Genomic DNA, 17,200 nt, shown 5'->3' on the forward strand with positions numbered 1-17,200 from the left:
TAGTACAGAAACAGCATTAGTGAAGGTTACAAATGATCTTCTTATGGCCTCGGACAGTGGACTCATCTCTGTGCTTGTTCTGTTAGACCTCAGTGCTGCTTTTGATACTGTTGACCATAAAATTTTATTACAGAGATTAGAGCATGCCATAGGTATTAAAGGCACTGCGCTGCGGTGGTTTGAATCATATTTGTCTAATAGATTACAATTTGTTCATGTAAATGGGGAATCTTCTTCACAGACTAAAGTTAATTATGGAGTTCCACAAGGTTCTGTGCTAGGACCAATTTTATTCACTTTATACATGCTTCCCTTAGGCAGTATTATTAGACGGTATTGCTTAACTTTTCATTGTTACGCAGATGATACCCCACTTTATCTATCCATGAAGCCAGAGGACACACACCAATTAGCTAAACTGCAGGATTGTCTTACAGACATAAAGACATGGATGACCTCTAATTTCCTGCTTTTAAACTCAGATAAAACTGAAGTTATTGTACTTGGCCCCACAAATCTTAGAAACATGGTGTCTAACCAGATCCTTACTCTGGATGGCATTACCCTGACCTCTAGTAATACTGTGAGAAATCTTGGAGTCATTTTTGATCAGGATATGTCATTCAAAGCGCATATTAAACAAATATGTAGGACTGCTTTTTTGCATTTACGCAATATCTCTAAAATCAGAAAGGTCTTGTCTCAGAGTGATGCTGAAAAATTAATTCATGCATTTATTTCCTCTAGGCTGGACTATTGTAATTCATTATTATCAGGTTGTCCTAAAAGTTCCCTAAAAAGCCTTCAGTTAATTCAAAATGCTGCAGCTAGAGTACTGACGGGGACTAGAAGGAGAGAGCATATCTCACCCATATTGGCCTCTCTTCATTGGCTTCCTGTTAATTCTAGAATAGAATTTAAAATTCTTCTTCTTACTTATAAGGTTTTGAATAATCAGGTCCCATCTTATCTTAGGGACCTCGTAGTACCATATCACCCCAATAGAGCGCTTCGCTCTCAGACTGCAGGCTTACTTGTAGTTCCTAGGGTTTGTAAGAGTAGAATGGGAGGCAGAGCCTTCAGCTTTCAGGCTCCTCTCCTGTGGAACCAGCTCCCAATTCAGATCAGGGAGACAGACAACCCTCTCTACTTTTAAGATTAGGCTTAAAACTTTCCTTTTGCTAAAGCTTATAGTTAGGGCTGGATCAGGTGACCCTGAACCATCCCTTAGTTATGCTGCTATAGACGTAGACTGCTGGGGGGTTCCCATGATGCACTGTTTCTTTCTCTTTTTGCTCTGTATGCACCACTCTGCATTTAATCATTAGTGATCGATCTCTGCTCCCCTCCACAGCATGTCTTTTTCCTGGTTCTCTCCCTCAGCCCCAACCAGTCCCAGCAGAAGACTGCCCCTCCCTGAGCCTGGTTCTGCTGGAGGTTTCTTCCTGTTAAAAGGGAGTTTTTCCTTCCCACTGTAGCCAAGTGCTTGCTCACAGGGGGGTCGTTTTGACCGTTGGGGGTTTTACATAATTATTGTATGGCCTTGCCTTACAATATAAAGCGCCTTGGGGCAACTGTTTGTTGTGATTTGGCGCTATATAAAAAAATTGATTGATTGATTGATTGATTGATAGGCTTAGAATATCTAGTTGGGAGCGGCACCCCCACATGGAGGTTGCACTCTACCTTTTGCAACACAGCCAGAAAACTGAAGAAAAAAGAAGAGGAATCAGTGGTTGCTCCTCTATATGCTGTCTACTTGTTGCTTATCACAAAACAAAGCAAAGGATCATGAATGCCCTTCATCAAAGGTGGCATAATGCAATCTACAGGCCCACCACTAGATGGCACTAAATCCTGCGCACTATAGCTTTAAGTTCTTTCAACATCTGTGACGAGTCAGGGTTCCACTATCACAGGCTACACAGTAAATTTTGCAGAGTAAAATTTACTCTGCCAGGATAACATTTGATCCAAGTCCAGATAGAGTTAAATACACTCTATTATAGAGTAAAATCAGCTCTACTGCCTTGTCAAATCACATTTTTCAACTCCAATAACAGCATGATAGAGCTGATTTGACACTGTGATAGAATTAATTTAGCACTGTGATAGAGTATATTTAACTCTATTTGGACTGGGACCAAATGTTATCCTGGCAGAGTGTATTTTACTCTGCAAAATTTACTGTGTAGTAACTGCTGTGGACTCCACCCAGCCCAGGCAAATGTTGTGTTTTCAGAGCATGTTTTGCTTTGGTTAGTATGACTAAAGCAGATGGACACCCCGCCGAGTCTGTCTGCTTGAGGTTTCTTCCTATAATCCAAACACCTGAGGGACTTTTCCTTTAGCATTGTCAACACTGTTCTTGCTCATGGGTGAGTAAGGTTTAAACCTTATTTTGTGATTTGGCACTGCATAAATAAATTGAATAGAACTGAAATCGAGATGTCTCCAAGACGTACAGTCAAAAACAAGTTTTATAGCTTACTGAAATTTTTACCAGTGAAGTGATTAGGTCTTATATTAACCATCGATTAGATGTTCACTCACTCACTCATCTTCAACCGCTTACTCCAATTAAGGGTCACGGGGGCTGGAGCCTATCCCAGCAGTCATAGAGCGTGAGGGGGGTGTACACCCTGGACATGACGTGAGTCTGTCGCAGGGCCACATACAGACAAACACACGCACACCTACGGACAATTTAAAGTTTCCAGTCCACCTAACCTTTGGATGTGGGAGGAAGCCAGAGCACCCGGAGAGAACCCACACAAACACAAGAAGAACATGCAAACTCCACACAGAAAGGCCACGGTTGGGAATCGAACCCATGACCTTCTTGCTGTGAGGTAACAGTGCTAACCACTAAACCACCGTGCTGCCTAGATTAGATGTTCTGAGTAGAAATTCAACAAATATGCTTGGAAAGATTTTACATTTTTGCAGTGATCATATAGTTCATGCAGTAAATTGAGGGATGAGATTGCACAATATAATTGATGACTCTGGGTTTACGTAATCTACCCTGTGGCTCACTTTCCTTCGTACGTTAAAATATGAACGCTTTGTCATCAAACTGAACCCAAGCTTGACCGTGTCCTCTGCCAAAGTCAACTACAGCCCGTAGCAGACATCAGCCTCAGATAACAGCAAGGCGGTAAAGGAGAGGGGCGAGTGATACGTAAGAAGGAGGGAAGAAGAGCGCCACGGTGTCATTTGCGCTTTTTTCCCTTCACATTAAACATACTTGACGGGTGTAATATAATCCTCTTACCGCTTGTCCGTTTTTAGTACTGCATTTACCTCAGATTGACACGAGGCCTCTGAGTGCAAGTACGTAAGCCATTTGTCCTCAACAGGATCCGTCCTCGGGGCTGAACCTAATCTCACCGTACCTTTAACCTTTTCATTCTACACCCTCATAATAATCTCTTCTCCTGACTACAGATTATCTAACGACATTCAGGAGATTATCAGCATATTATACATGATAAGTGACATACTGTCAAAATGGTCTCATTAAAGCTACAGTGTGCAGGATTTAGGGGAGGTTCCTGGCAGAAATGGAATATGTTCTATGGAACTGGTTCCCTCTACAGTGTCACTGCTTGCTATGGTGAAGCAAATAACAGAATATCCACAGAGGAATCTTCCAATAGGTTTAATAAATGGAATATTTTTGACTGTGTTGAATGTTTGGTCTCCAAAGTAAAGGTCAAACAAGATCAACGTCCACTGGATTATGTTACCCTGTAGCATGATAGGATACATGGTGCAAACTATTCCTTTTAAAAACCCAATTAACTCAACCAATATTTTGCATTACTTTTACCAAAATTATAGCAACTTTAACTTTTGACCCCTATACAAACTGAAATTGACCTTTGTCACTATTCTTGCTGTTTTTACCCCATAACTCCATAATATTCAGTCATAGATAGCCCAAACTATACCTTTTTGGAATGTTTGTGACCAGACAAATAATGTGGTATAGTTTTTAATATTATTGGAGTATTTTTAAATTTTGACCCCTGTGTAATTCTTCAATTCACCCCTACCTGGCTGCCTATGGAAAATTTAGGTGGCTCACATGCTTTTACAAAATAATAATGTCTAAGGAGTATGTGTGCCAAATTTGGTGCTTGTTTTCAGAAATGAACAATTGTTATAGTTATCTGCTCCACTACTGATGCAGGCTAACAAGTTTGGGAACCCTCATTTTTGTGAAAAAGAGGATCATTCATATTGGCAAGGGAATATGAGTTGTCTGCTGAAAAGAAGCAAAAACATGAAGGAAACGAAATTGACACTGGCAGTGGTGTAAAGCAATGTGCAACCTCACCACTAGATGGCACTAAATCCTACACACTGTAGCTTTAAGAGTCGTTCAACATCTGTGATGGGTTGAACATGCAGGATTTTTCATCATAGTCTGTCGAACACTTTGCTGTTTTGAAAAGCAGATTTGCACGTATATTGAAAGACAGTGAAGACAAGCAGTGAAAAATGTCCAGTGGGTGTGTCTTTTCACATTTCTTCTACCTCACTCATCTGCCAAAAATGACAAACTGACTTCCTTTAAATCAGAGGGAAAACAGGGGGATGGCAGGCCTCCAAAAAACATGAAATAAGACCAAATGTAACCTCAGTTATGCTTTACTATTATCATAATATCATCCAGATTGATGGTGTTGCATATCAAACTTGCCCACAATGTTTCACCCGACAGAAAAATTAAAGGGGCTCTATTATGCAGCTTATCAGCGGCGGCTCCAGGTGGGTTTCTTGGTGGTGGTGGTGATGAATGGCAGAAATTGTACATTTTAAGTGTCCACTATATGTGTGTTGTTAAGACACACACACAATAGATGATGCCCCTTCCCCCACCCCCTTTTTTATTGGCATGTCAACACAAAATTCATTCCAACAAAAGTGAATATCTGAGCTGTATTTTTTAATAATAATTTTATTGTAAGTGTATGGCCAGTAAAATACCACAAAATACAGTTGCAAATGATCATGCAATATTAAAATGATTGTAAAACACAATTACTCATAGATGAAATTGCGATATCTGAAATAGTGTTTGAGGTCCTGCAACTTATGCTGTAGTGTGATTTATATTAAAGTTATTATTATTATTAAAGTTGAAATTCATCACACGTTTCATTTCTTTATGGATTATTTGTGGAGTTATCAGGTTTTCATCATTTTTAATGCTTTTATAATGAATTAAATGTGACTAAAACATTTGCACAGTAGAGGTGCCTAAATTCTTACCTTTGAAGGGTCATAAATCAATGTAGATGGAGAGCCATGGACCAGAAGAATATGTTGATGATGTGTGATTACATACAAAAAAAATTCATAATATTTTCACTTTATTTTATAGAAATTAACATTCTACAAAAAATTTAAAAAAGACCCAAAACATTTTCAAGATAACACAGTACTGTTTGGTTTCTCTTTCTCTGCCCTTTTAATCCTACATAGTCCCTGAGGTACAGTGTATCCAGAAAGTATTCACAGTGCTTTACTATTTCCACATTTTGTAATGTTACGCTCTAATTCCAAAATATAGTAAATTAATTTCCCCTGAAACTTCTACTCACAACACCCCATAATGACAACATGAAAAAAGTTTTTGGAAAATTTTACATCTTTTTTTCTGTTACAACCTTATTCCAAAACATGAAATTCATTTTTTTTTCCCTCAGACTTCTACACGCAATATCCCACAATGACAATGTGAAAAAGTTTTGTTTTTTTTAGATTTTTGCAAATTTATTAAAAATCAAAAACCAAGAAATCACGTGTACAAAAAGTATTCACAGCTTTTGCCATGAAGCTCAAAATTGGTTATCAGGAGCATTCTGTTTCCACTGATCATCCTTGAGATGTTTTCTACGGCTTAATTGGAGTCCACCTGGGGTAAATTCAGTTGATTGGACATGATTTGGAAAGACGCACACCTGTCTACATATAAGGTCCCACAGTTGACAGTGCACGTCAGAGCACAAACCAAGCATGAAGTCAAAGGAATTGTCTGTAGACCTCTGAAACAGGATCGTCTTGAGACACAAATCTGGGGAAGGGTACAGAAACATTTCTGCTGCTTTGAAGGTTAGACCTCAGACTGGGGAGGTGGTTCATCTTTCAGCAGGACAGTGACCCTAAACACACAGTCAAAATATCAAAGGAGTGGCTTCAGGACAACTCTGTGAATGTCCTTAAGTGGCCCAGCCTGAATCTGATTGAACATCTCTGGAGAGATCTGAAAATGGCTGTCCCCATCCAACCTGATGGTGCTTGAGAGGTGCTACAAAGAGGAATGGACAACACTGGCCAAAGATAGGTGCACCAAGCTTGAGTCATCATATTCAAGAAGACTTGAGGCTGTAATTGCTGCCAAAGGTGCATCAACAAAGTATTGAGCAAAGGGTGTGAATACATATGTACATGTGACCTCTTAGTTTTTATTTTTAATAATTTGCAAAAATTAAAAAAAAAAAAAAAAAAAAAAAAAAAAAAACGGTTTTCATGTTGTTTCATTATGAGTAGAATTTTGAGTGAAAAAATGAATTTAGCCCATTTTGGTATAAGGCTGTAACATAACAAAATGTGGGAAAAGTGAAGTGAATCCTGTCTGGATGCACTGTATATTCAACTTAGGCTTTGCATCAATTTGCAGATTATGTTGATAATAATGGCATCTGTATTAGTATATTCTTTACTGAAGAACTAGTTCAAAGTGCTTTGCAACATTCATGCAACACAAGGGTTTTAAAACATATTTAAAGCCATTTAAAAAGTTTAAAATAACAAAAATATAAAAAAAAAATTCATTGTCAGAACATTAAAATAATAACATAGTTTTAAAAGTTAACTGATAATTGAATATAGAATAATATCATTTTGACTTAGAAAAACTCTAAAACAAAGTTTTTGCAGTGCTTGACATAAATCATAAAATAAGAAAAAATGTTTTCTTTTGATAAATTATTCACTTATTTACTTATTTTAGCAAAATTGAAAATAGAATCTACAGTATACATGGTATACACACTTGGATATGCCACATGCTATACATGTTTCTTTTTCTGTGCTACTACAGTCTTTCTCCTGATTATGTTTCTCTTCTTCCCTCTCTGCCACAGTCTGAATTTCAGTCAAATGTTCACTGAATTTTTGTCATATGACTGCAGGTCTCAGCTAAATTATTCAAGACTTAAATGTTGCACAGAGGAATGCAAACATTTTGGTTTTAACAGAATGTAAATAGAACAAATGTTTGTTGTTGTTGTTTGTTTGTTTGTTTGTTTTGGTTGAAAGTTAAAATGAGAAGTACATGAATGAATTTAATAAAATATCACTACTGGGTTTGGACTTTAGTTAGTTTAAGTTTAAGGGCCTTGTAAAAATTTACAAAAACTTTTTTCATGTTGTCATTATGGGGTGTGGTGAGTAGAATTTTGAGGGGAAAATGAATTTACTCGGTTTGGAATAAGGCTGTAACATTACAATATGTGGAAAAAGTGAAGCGCTGTGAATACTTTCTGGGCCTACTGCATACTGGTGCTCATCCTCAGATTCTGTAGCATAAAGCAGATGAGAGTCTATGACTCTCTGTGGATGGGACACCAGTCCATTCCACATTACTTGCACAGCCAAGGCTGGTTAACCACATACAGCTGAGTGGACTGAGACAATACAGATAAAGTGTCTAGTCCAAGGAAACAAACTGGCAGCATGACTGGGCCTCAAACCCAAATCTGCTTACGAGTAGCCCAACTCCTTATCCCACTGAGCTGCTGTTTCATCTGCTTAAAATTAATTCATTAACTTGTAGAAAGTGTATCAGTTGTCATGGTGGGCCAAAACAAAGGGAGTGTAGATCAAATGTGTTCCACAGGCTCTACATTAGGAAATAGAGAATGAAGTCGTATCCTGGCTCCAAAAATGTGTGTTATTTGTGTTTTTGCACAGCTGCTGTTAAAAAGACTGGTTTATTTCTCTGATTTAGTACATTTCTCTACATGAACATTCTCTCTTTCACTCTCTCTCTCACACACACACACACCCAGACCACTGTGTACTTCACTCAGTCATCTCCTTTGCTCCATTTTTCCGCCGCTGACACAATTTCTGTTGCTGTCACTTTAAAAGGTAAGGAACTGTTGCTTCCCACATGGAACCACTCCATCTGTCTTCCACTGATCATGTGGGTGTGTCACACACAGCACACGCCATCTCAGTGGGCGTGTCTCATACAGAAAACAAAAGTCCAGATATGGAATTCTGTGACCTATGTTACAAAAGTCTGAAATGTCTATTCTTGTCTAAGTTTTTTGCTTAAAGTATCACAATTCTGTTTAATATCAAACCCACCTGTAAAATGTTGATTTAATTTTAAATTTTATTTATTTATTTTTGGCGGCATATGATATTTTTTTTAGCGTGTGCACATTATATAAATGTTCGTAGTTCCTTGTTTTGTGGTTTTAGCATCCAGGGATAAGTCAGATCTTGATTAGATTAGATTAGATTAGATTAGATTAGATTAGATTAGATTAGATTAGATTAGATAGAACGTTATTAATCCCTTGGGAAGGCTCCCTCAGGGAAATTAAGGTTCCAGCAGCATTGTATAGCAGCACACAGGGTAAGAAGCACACAGAGCATCAAAAGTGAAAGTAAAAAAATTATAATAATATATACATAATAATAAACTATAACATACTTCTTTTGTGATTGTTTTTATCCCCTTATTTAAATTCTGACACATTTTCCATGAATAGACCTGAACCTTTTCCATGTTTTTACTACATGTCACATCAGCGTTGGCAGGCCCATCATTCATAAATAACCTGAATCATTTTCTCAGAGATATTGCTTGAAATAAACAAAGTTACTTATCAAAAACTGGTGTTTATTGGTGGTTTCAGTTCTTTAAAGCCAAATGGCACATTGCATCAGGGTGAATCACTCATTGCTTCACACTGCAGCTAAACAGTTGAAAACAATTCCCTCATTCACAGTAAAACGGTGGAGATCCTCAAAGGACAGATAGTGGTTACGCAAAACTAACAGGGATAAAGGCATAAATTAGAAATTTGCCACCAGGCGAAACAGAGCATAAGTGGTCTTTGTTCACATCTTGATGTGGAATGACATGATACATGGATCATGAAAATAAAATAAAATCTTTAATTTTGTAGGCTGGTGTAGTGAACCATTGTATCCACAAGACGGAGGCAGTGAAGCAAAATTTGAAGGGATTGCCTCCACACAGGAAAAACACTATTTTTACAAAACACTATTTTTAATCTTTAATGGAGACTAATACATCACATCTTTGTATTTGTATATGTATTTGCATATGTATCTATGTACTTTCCACATCCATCTACAAGCATCAGTCACGTTTGATCCATAAAAGTGCTTTGCCATCTGTGATGGTTTCCCCTTGTGTTTACATGCAAAACACAAGCAGGATGTTTTGCATCAGATGCACATCAAAACAAATCCAGAAGAAGCCACCCAGAGAGTGAGCACAAAGAGTGTTCAATCGATCAAACTGAACTGCAAAAGCAGAAAAGCCTAGAAGGGCACCTATACATCCACTAAGGTCAAACAGTCCTTTGATCCTGATCCTTCACCTTTGGTCCCTAGAGCTGATACTTGATCCTAATGCCTGATCTTTGAACCTGGGTGACACAGGGTTAGCAGACTGTTCTCAATTTATATCTGGAGTTATGTCAGGAATGGCAAATGGTGTAAAAGTTGTGGTAAATCAGCATGAACCTCTGTGGTTCTCAATGCTGGTGTTTAATCTTTATCGTTCGGCTTTGATCCTGATTACTCATCCGAAATTCAAAACTTTGAGCTTTATTCTTTGATCCTCTCAAAGCAGATTATGTTGTTGCTTGCTTGCGTGTTTGTAGTGTATCTCTCATATTGTTTCCTTTGATCTGATCTTTGAAGCCTCTACTGGTGGTTGTCTCTCACTGCGGTATTGTATCACTTCCTGTTCCGGAGCACAGCGGTGTTTTGCTGTATCTGTTAGCTGTTTAATCTGCGCAGTTAGATTGATCTAGTTATCTAGATAACGATTTGTTTCCCAGTGTAATCTTCACGTGCCTTAACTAAAGCACTCCTTCTGCTGAATCACCTCTAAATTATTTACACATTATTCACTTTGCGTGTTTTTAGGAATCTGCTAGCTTAGCGCAGCTACTAGCTCTTAGCCGATTTAGCATGGCGGCTTCTCCTGTCTCTCCCGCACTTTTCTGCTCTGGGTGTGAAATGTTTAGTTATTCCTCGGCCTCCTTTAGCAGTAATGGTACTTGTAATAAGTGTAGCTTATTCATAGCTTTGGAGGCCAGGCTGGGCGAATTGGAGACTCGGCTCCGCACCGTGGAAAATTCTACAGCTAGCCAGGCCCCTGTAGTCAGTGCGGACCAAGGTAGCTTAGCCGCCGTTAGTTTCCCTCTGGCAGATCCCGAGCAGCCGGGAAAGCAGGCTGACTGGGTGACTGTGAGGAGGAAGCGTAGTTCTAAACAGAAGCCCCGTGTACACCGCCAACCCGTTCACATTTCTAACCGTTTTTTCCCACTCGACGACACACCCGCCGAGGATCAAACTCTGGTTATTGGCGACTCTGTTTTGAGAAATATGAAGTTAGCGACACCAGCAACCATAGTCAATTGTCTTCCGGGGGCCAGAGCAGGCGACATTGAAGGAAATTTGAAACTGCTGGCTAAGGCTAAGCGTAAATTTGGTAAGATTGTAATTCACGTCGACAGTAATGACACCCGGTTACGCCAATCGGAGGTCACTAAAATTAACATTGAATCGGTGTGTAACTTTGCAAAAACAATGTCGGACTCTGTAGTTTTCTCTGGGCCCCTCCCCAATCGGACCGGGAGTGACATGTTTAGCCGCATGTTCTCCTTGAATTGCTGGCTGTCTGAGTGGTGTCCAAAAAATGAGGTGGGCTTCATAGATAATTGGCAAAGCTTCTGGGGAAAACCTGGTCTTGTTAGGAGAGACGGCATCCATCCCACTTTGGATGGAGCAGCTCTCATTTCTAGAAATCTGGCCAATTTTCTTAAATCCTCCAAACCGTGACTATCCAGGGTTGGGACCAGGAAGCAGAGTTGTAGTCCTACACACCTCTCTGCAGCTTCTCTCCCCCTGCCATCCCCTCATTACCCCATCCCCGTAGAGACGGTGTCTGCTCCCAGACCACCAATAACCAGCAAAAATCTATTTAAGCACAAAAATTAAAAAAGAAAAAATAATATAGCGCCTTCAACTGCACCACAGACTAAAACAGTTAAATGTGGTCTATTAAACATTAGGTCTCTCTCTTCTAAGTCCCTGTTGGTAAATGATATAATAATTGATCAACATATTGATTTATTCTGCCTTACAGAAACCTGGTTACAGCAGGATGAATATGTTAGTTTAAATGAGTCAACACCCCCGAGTCACACTAACTGTCAGAATGCTCGTAGCACGGGCCGAGGCAGAGGATTAGCAGCAATCTTCCATTCCAGCTTATTAATTAATCAAAAACCCAGACACAGCTTTAATTCATTTGAAAGCTTGACTCTTAGTCTTGTCCATCCAAATTGGAAGTCCCAAAAACCAGTTTTATTTGTTATTATCTATCTTCCACCTGGTCGTTACTGTGAGTTTCTCTGTGAATTTTCAGACCTTTTGTCTGACTTAGTGCTTAGCTCAGATAAGATAATTATAGTGGGTGATTTTAACATCCACACAGATGCTGAGAATGACAGCCTCAACACTGCATTTAATCTATTATTAGACTCTATTGGCTTTGCTCAAAATGTAAATGAGTCCACCCACCACTTTAATCATATCTTAGATCTTGTTCTGACTTATGGTATGGAAATTGAAGACTTAACAGTATTCCCTGAAAACTCCCTTCTGTCTGATCATTTCTTAATAACATTTACATTTACTCTGATGGACTACCCAGCAGTGGGGAATAAGTTTCATTACACTAGAAGTCTTTCAGAAAGCGCTGTAACTAGGTTTAAGGATATGATTCCTTCTTTATGTTCTCTAATGCCATATGCCAACACAGTGCAGAGTAGCTACCTAAACTCTGTAAGTGAGATAGAGTATCTCGTCAATAGTTTTACATCCTCATTGAAGACAACTTTGGATGCTGTAGCTCCTCTGAAAAAGAGAGCTTTAAATCAGAAGTGCCTGACTCCGTGGTATAACTCACAAACTCGTAGCTTAAAGCAGATAACCCGTAAGTTGGAGAGGAAATGGCGTCTCACTAATTTAGAAGATCTTCACTTAGCCTGGAAAAAGAGTCTGTTGCTCTATAAAAAAAGCCCTCTGTAAAGCTAGGACATCTTTCTACTCATCACTAATTGAAGAAAATAAGAACAACCCCAGGTTTCTTTTCAGCATTGTAGCCAGGCTGACAAAGAGTCAGAGCTCTATTGAGCTGAGTATTCCATTAACTTTAACTAGTAATGACTTCATGACTTTCTTTGCTAACAAAATTTTAACTATTAGAGAAAAAAATTACTCATAACCATCCCAAAGACGTATCGTTATCTTTGGCTGTTTTCAGTGATGCCGGTATTTGGTTAGACTCTTTCTCTCCGATTGTCCTGTCTGAGTTATTTTCATTAGTTACTTCATCCAAACCATCAACATGTTTATTAGACCCCATTCCTACCAGGCTGCTCAAGGAAGCCCTACCATTATTTAATGCTTTGATCTTAAATATGATCAATCTATCTTTGTTAGTTGGCTATGTACCACAGGCTTTTAAGGTGGCAGTAATTAAACCATTACTTAAAAAGCCATCACTTGACCCAGCTATCTTAGCTAATTATAGGCCAATCTCCAACCTTCCTTTTCTCTCAAAAAAATCTTGAAAGGGTAGTTGTAAAACAGCTAACTGATCATCTGCAGAGGAATGGTCTATTTGAAGAGTTTCAGTCAGGTTTTAGAATTCATCATAGTACAGAAACAGCATTAGTGAAGGTTACAAATGATCTTCTTATGGCTTCGGACAGTGGACTCATCTCTGTGCTTGTTCTGTTAGACCTCAGTGCTGCTTTTGATACTGTTGACCATAAAATTTTATTACAGAGATTAGAGCATGCCATAGGTATTAAAGGCACTGCGCTGCGGTGGTTTGAATCATATTTGTCTAATAGATTACAATTTGTTCATGTAAATGGGGAATCTTCTTCACAGACTAAAGTTAATTATGGAGTTCCACAAGGTTCTGTGCTAGGACCAATTTTATTCACTTTATACATGCTTCCCTTAGGCAGTATTATTAGACAGCATTGCTTAAATTTTCATTGTTACGCAGATGATACCCAGCTTTATCTATCCATGAAGCCAGAGGACACACACCAATTAGCTAAACTGCAGGATTGTCTTACAGACATAAAGACATGGATGACCTCTAATTTCCTGCTTTTAAACTCAGATAAAACTGAAGTTATTGTACTTGGCCCCACAAATCTTAGAAACATGGTGTCTAACCAGATCCTTACTCTGGATGGCATTACCCTGACCTCTAGTAATACTGTGAGAAATCTTGGAGTCATTTTTGATCAGGATATGTCATTCAAAGCGCATATTAAACAAATATGTAGGACTGCTTTTTTGCATTTACGCAATATCTCTAAAATTAGAAAGGTCTTGTCTCAGAGTGATGCTGAAAAACTAATTCATGCATTTATTTCCTCTAGGCTGGACTATTGTAATTCATTATTATCAGGTTGTCCTAAAAGTTCCCTAAAAAGCCTTCAGTTAATTCAAAATGCTGCAGCTACAGTACTAACGGGGACTAGAAGGACAGAGCATATCTCTCCCATATTGGCCTCTCTTCATTGGCTTCCTGTTAATTCTAGAATAGAATTTAAAATTCTTCTTCTTACTTATAAGGTTTTGAATAATCAGGTCCCATCTTATCTTAGGGACCCCGTAGTACCATATCACCCCAATAGAGCGCTTCGCTCTCAGACTGCAGGCTTACTTGTAGTTCCTAGGGTTTGTAAGAGTAGAATGGGAGGCAGAGCCTTCAGCTTTCAGGCTCCTCTCCTGTGGAACCAGCTCCCAATTCAGATCAGGGAGACAGACACCCTCTCTACTTTTAAGATTAGGCTTAAAACTTTCCTTTTTGCTAAAGCTTATAGTTAGGGCTGGATCAGGTGACCCTGAACCATCCCTTAGTTATGCTGCTATAGACGTAGACTGCTGGGGGGTTCCCATGATGCACTGTTTCTTTCTCTTTTTGCTCTGTATGCACCACTCTGCATTTAATCATTAGTGATCGATCTCTGCTCCCCTCCACAGCATGTCTTTTTCCTGGTTCTCTCCCTCAGCCCCAACCAGTCCCAGCAGAAGACTGCCCCTCCCTGAGCCTGGTTCTGCTGGAGGTTTCTTCCTGTTAAAAGGGAGTTTTTCCTTCCCACTGTAGCCAAGTGCTTGCTCACAGGGGGTCGTTTTGACCGTTGGGGTTTTTCATAATTATTGTATGGCCTTGCCTTACAATATAAAGCGCCTTGGGGCAACAGTTTGTTGTGATTTGGCGCTATATAAAAAAAAAATTGATTGATTGATTGATTGATTCAACAATCAGGATTGCTGTAATCAAGATCAAAGATCAGCAGCAGAGTCACAATCAAAGGAATAAAGATTAAAGGTCAATGATCAAAGGCAAGCTAAATCCTTTGATCTGGATCTGCACCAAATTTTTAACAACTCTTCTTTGACCTAAAGCCTGCCTCACTACCAAACTAAATTACTAACTAACTAATACAAATAGCACCACAAACATAACTTCCTTGGTGGGGTTTTAAAAACGGGGCCACGTCTACATTTTAAAAATAGGAAACAGACACCTGTCAAAAATGCTTTAGTGGTAGAAGCACAGTTTTTGCCCAACCAGTCAGATGTCAGAAGGTGATTTTCCAGACGTGTGCTTGTTTTTTCCCAAGAGTTAGGGGATGCGAGGCACGGGGTGCAACAGGGTCATGTGTTCGGCACCGTTGAAAGGCAGCCGCTGATTGCAGTAGTAATGCACCACCTCTGGTATGCTGGGAAACACGCAGCTGCTCTGGTCCAGTGTGTAGCCATTTTCTTTGGTCTGGGCAACAATGATATGAACGCAGCTTTGACTCGTCCTGAAAGAAAAGAATGAAAAGGGGTTGTTATGCAGCTTTTCAGTAAGCTCATACAGGACATATGGTAGCTTAAGAGCAGATTTTAACACATGGACGCCAAAAATGCATCAACCTAGTGCCTATTGCTTTAAATGAAAAGGAACTGCTGCTCACCGCACCCCAACGGAATAGATGGGGAGCAGGCTGTGTTCTACGAAGATTTGGCCTTCCAAGACTGCAGAGGTGAGATGGTCTGGCTGGCTCTACCCCCTGTTGTCTAGCAATCTTTCATGCCACAAGCTACCACGGTGTGCATCACTCATACATTAGTAATCGTTTTTCAATATTTATTTCAACTTTACTTAATTTATTGAATTATAATTGTATATGTGCAGCCCAAAATTGTGCTTTTGTGTTGTTTAATTCACCAACCATTTTGACGAACAGGGATTGTTTGGGCTATGAAGGATACACCTGTTGCATCCTTTGTTTTCAGGAGAACGAAAGCTGCATTTTAGATGTAAAACAGCCTAGTTATGATGTATGCAGTTGACAAATGCATCCTTCAAAGGATGCAGCCCCTGAATTGAAACACAGCGAATGTGACTGATAGTCTGTCACTCCCTCCCATGGACTCTATGGACATGTTGCAAAAGGACCAAATACAACTCCAGGTCTTATTTTTGCTGATAACAGTGTTGGTTATATACATATAAAGACGGAGATCTGCGAGACTTTGAGGATGTTTAACATGAAACTCCAGCCATAGTTAACAATGAAACACAGATATTGATTTTGCGCAACGGGACCCCTGTAAAAACTGAGGAGTTAAACACTAAAACTCAAAGTGAGACATGTGCATGTCATCTGCAATCATTACACTGTAAATTCCATTGATAAGGTATGTGATTGATCAGTAAGTGGTGTAATGTCTGGATCAGTATAGCTGTAACTTCAGGTTGCACTCACTTGAGGGCGATGGAGTACTTGCTACTGTCTGATTCACTGTTCCTCACCAGGAAACTGGCCTCTTTGCAGGCCTGCAGCTGAAACTCCGCCTCCTGGCGAGTCACACATCCATGGTACCAGCTGAGACAGGGGAGGGAGTGAAGGCATTACATTTCATCTGCTATTGATAAAGTCCGGAAACAACAAAGCTTCACTCAAACCCTTAAAAATTAATAATAGTCTTCCACAATGCTGAAAGCCATTAAAATTCTGGGCTAAGACATGTTCCAAAGAAAGAAAAGAAAACACATGTAGCACAGCATTTTGATTTAGGACCAGTAGCAACACCAGAGGATATTTTTTGATGATTATGATGGGGTAGTGTATAAAAGATGGTCATCTTTGATAAGACAAAGTATGTTCCCCAATGCCCACCCACGAGAGCCACCTCATGGTTGGCCCTGGATACTAGAGGTGGGCGGATCAATCCTAATATCGATAATATCAATACCAACGCAAAAAAAAAAAAATCAAAGTCTCCTTAGTGTCTGTAAGAGCAGCACTTTTCTTTCTTTATTTATACTTTCTTTATTTAATTTTCACTTAATGTTTTTATTTTGTTTAAAGCCAGAAGTGCACTGAAGGGAGGAAATTCCTTATTCTTTGTATTATTTTCTTGTATTGTTTGACGTGAAAAATAACAAGTTTGAAACTGTTTAAAATATTTGTTGTGGTGTGTTATAGTTTTTCTCTATTGTGGTTTGTCAGCTCTCTAACCTCAGAAGATTGTTTTAATTTGCTTTAAGTTCTATTTTTTTACATTCTTTATTTAAGAAACAACGTAGAGAAGTGCACTGAAGGGAAGAAATTCCTTATTTTTTGTATTATTTTATTGTACTGTTCGACTTGAAAAACAGAATAAGTTTGAAACTGTTTACAGTATTTGTTGCGGTGTGTTAACTTTGTTGTATTGTGGTTTGTCAGCCCTCTACCTCAGGAGATTTTGTTTTAAGTTGCATTGAGTGATAGGTTTTTAAACAAAAATGTTGATTGTGATAATAAAGTATTTTGTT

At 39.1% G+C, this 17,200-nt stretch overlaps 1 protein-coding gene across 1 annotated transcript in view; it reads right to left on the reverse strand.

Annotated features, from left to right (window-relative positions):
• Window positions 1–14,957: 14,957 nt before the first annotated feature.
• The window catches only part of LOC117501865 (SH2 domain-containing adapter protein E-like), a 29,442-nt gene continuing 27,199 nt past the window's right edge, over window positions 14,958–17,200 (reverse strand). Inside the window, exons 6-7 of the mRNA XM_034160829.1 lie at window positions 16,149–16,268; window positions 14,958–15,200 (exon numbers count right to left, since the gene is read on the reverse strand). Of these exons, the coding sequence (XP_034016720.1) occupies window positions 15,017–15,200; window positions 16,149–16,268 (304 nt within the window). The 3' untranslated portion in view covers window positions 14,958–15,016. The remainder of the gene's footprint in view (window positions 15,201–16,148; window positions 16,269–17,200) is intronic.

Source organism: Thalassophryne amazonica, chromosome 20 (assembly GCF_902500255.1).
Source record: "Thalassophryne amazonica chromosome 20, fThaAma1.1, whole genome shotgun sequence".
Classification (NCBI taxonomy): Eukaryota; Metazoa; Chordata; class Actinopteri; order Batrachoidiformes; family Batrachoididae; genus Thalassophryne; species Thalassophryne amazonica.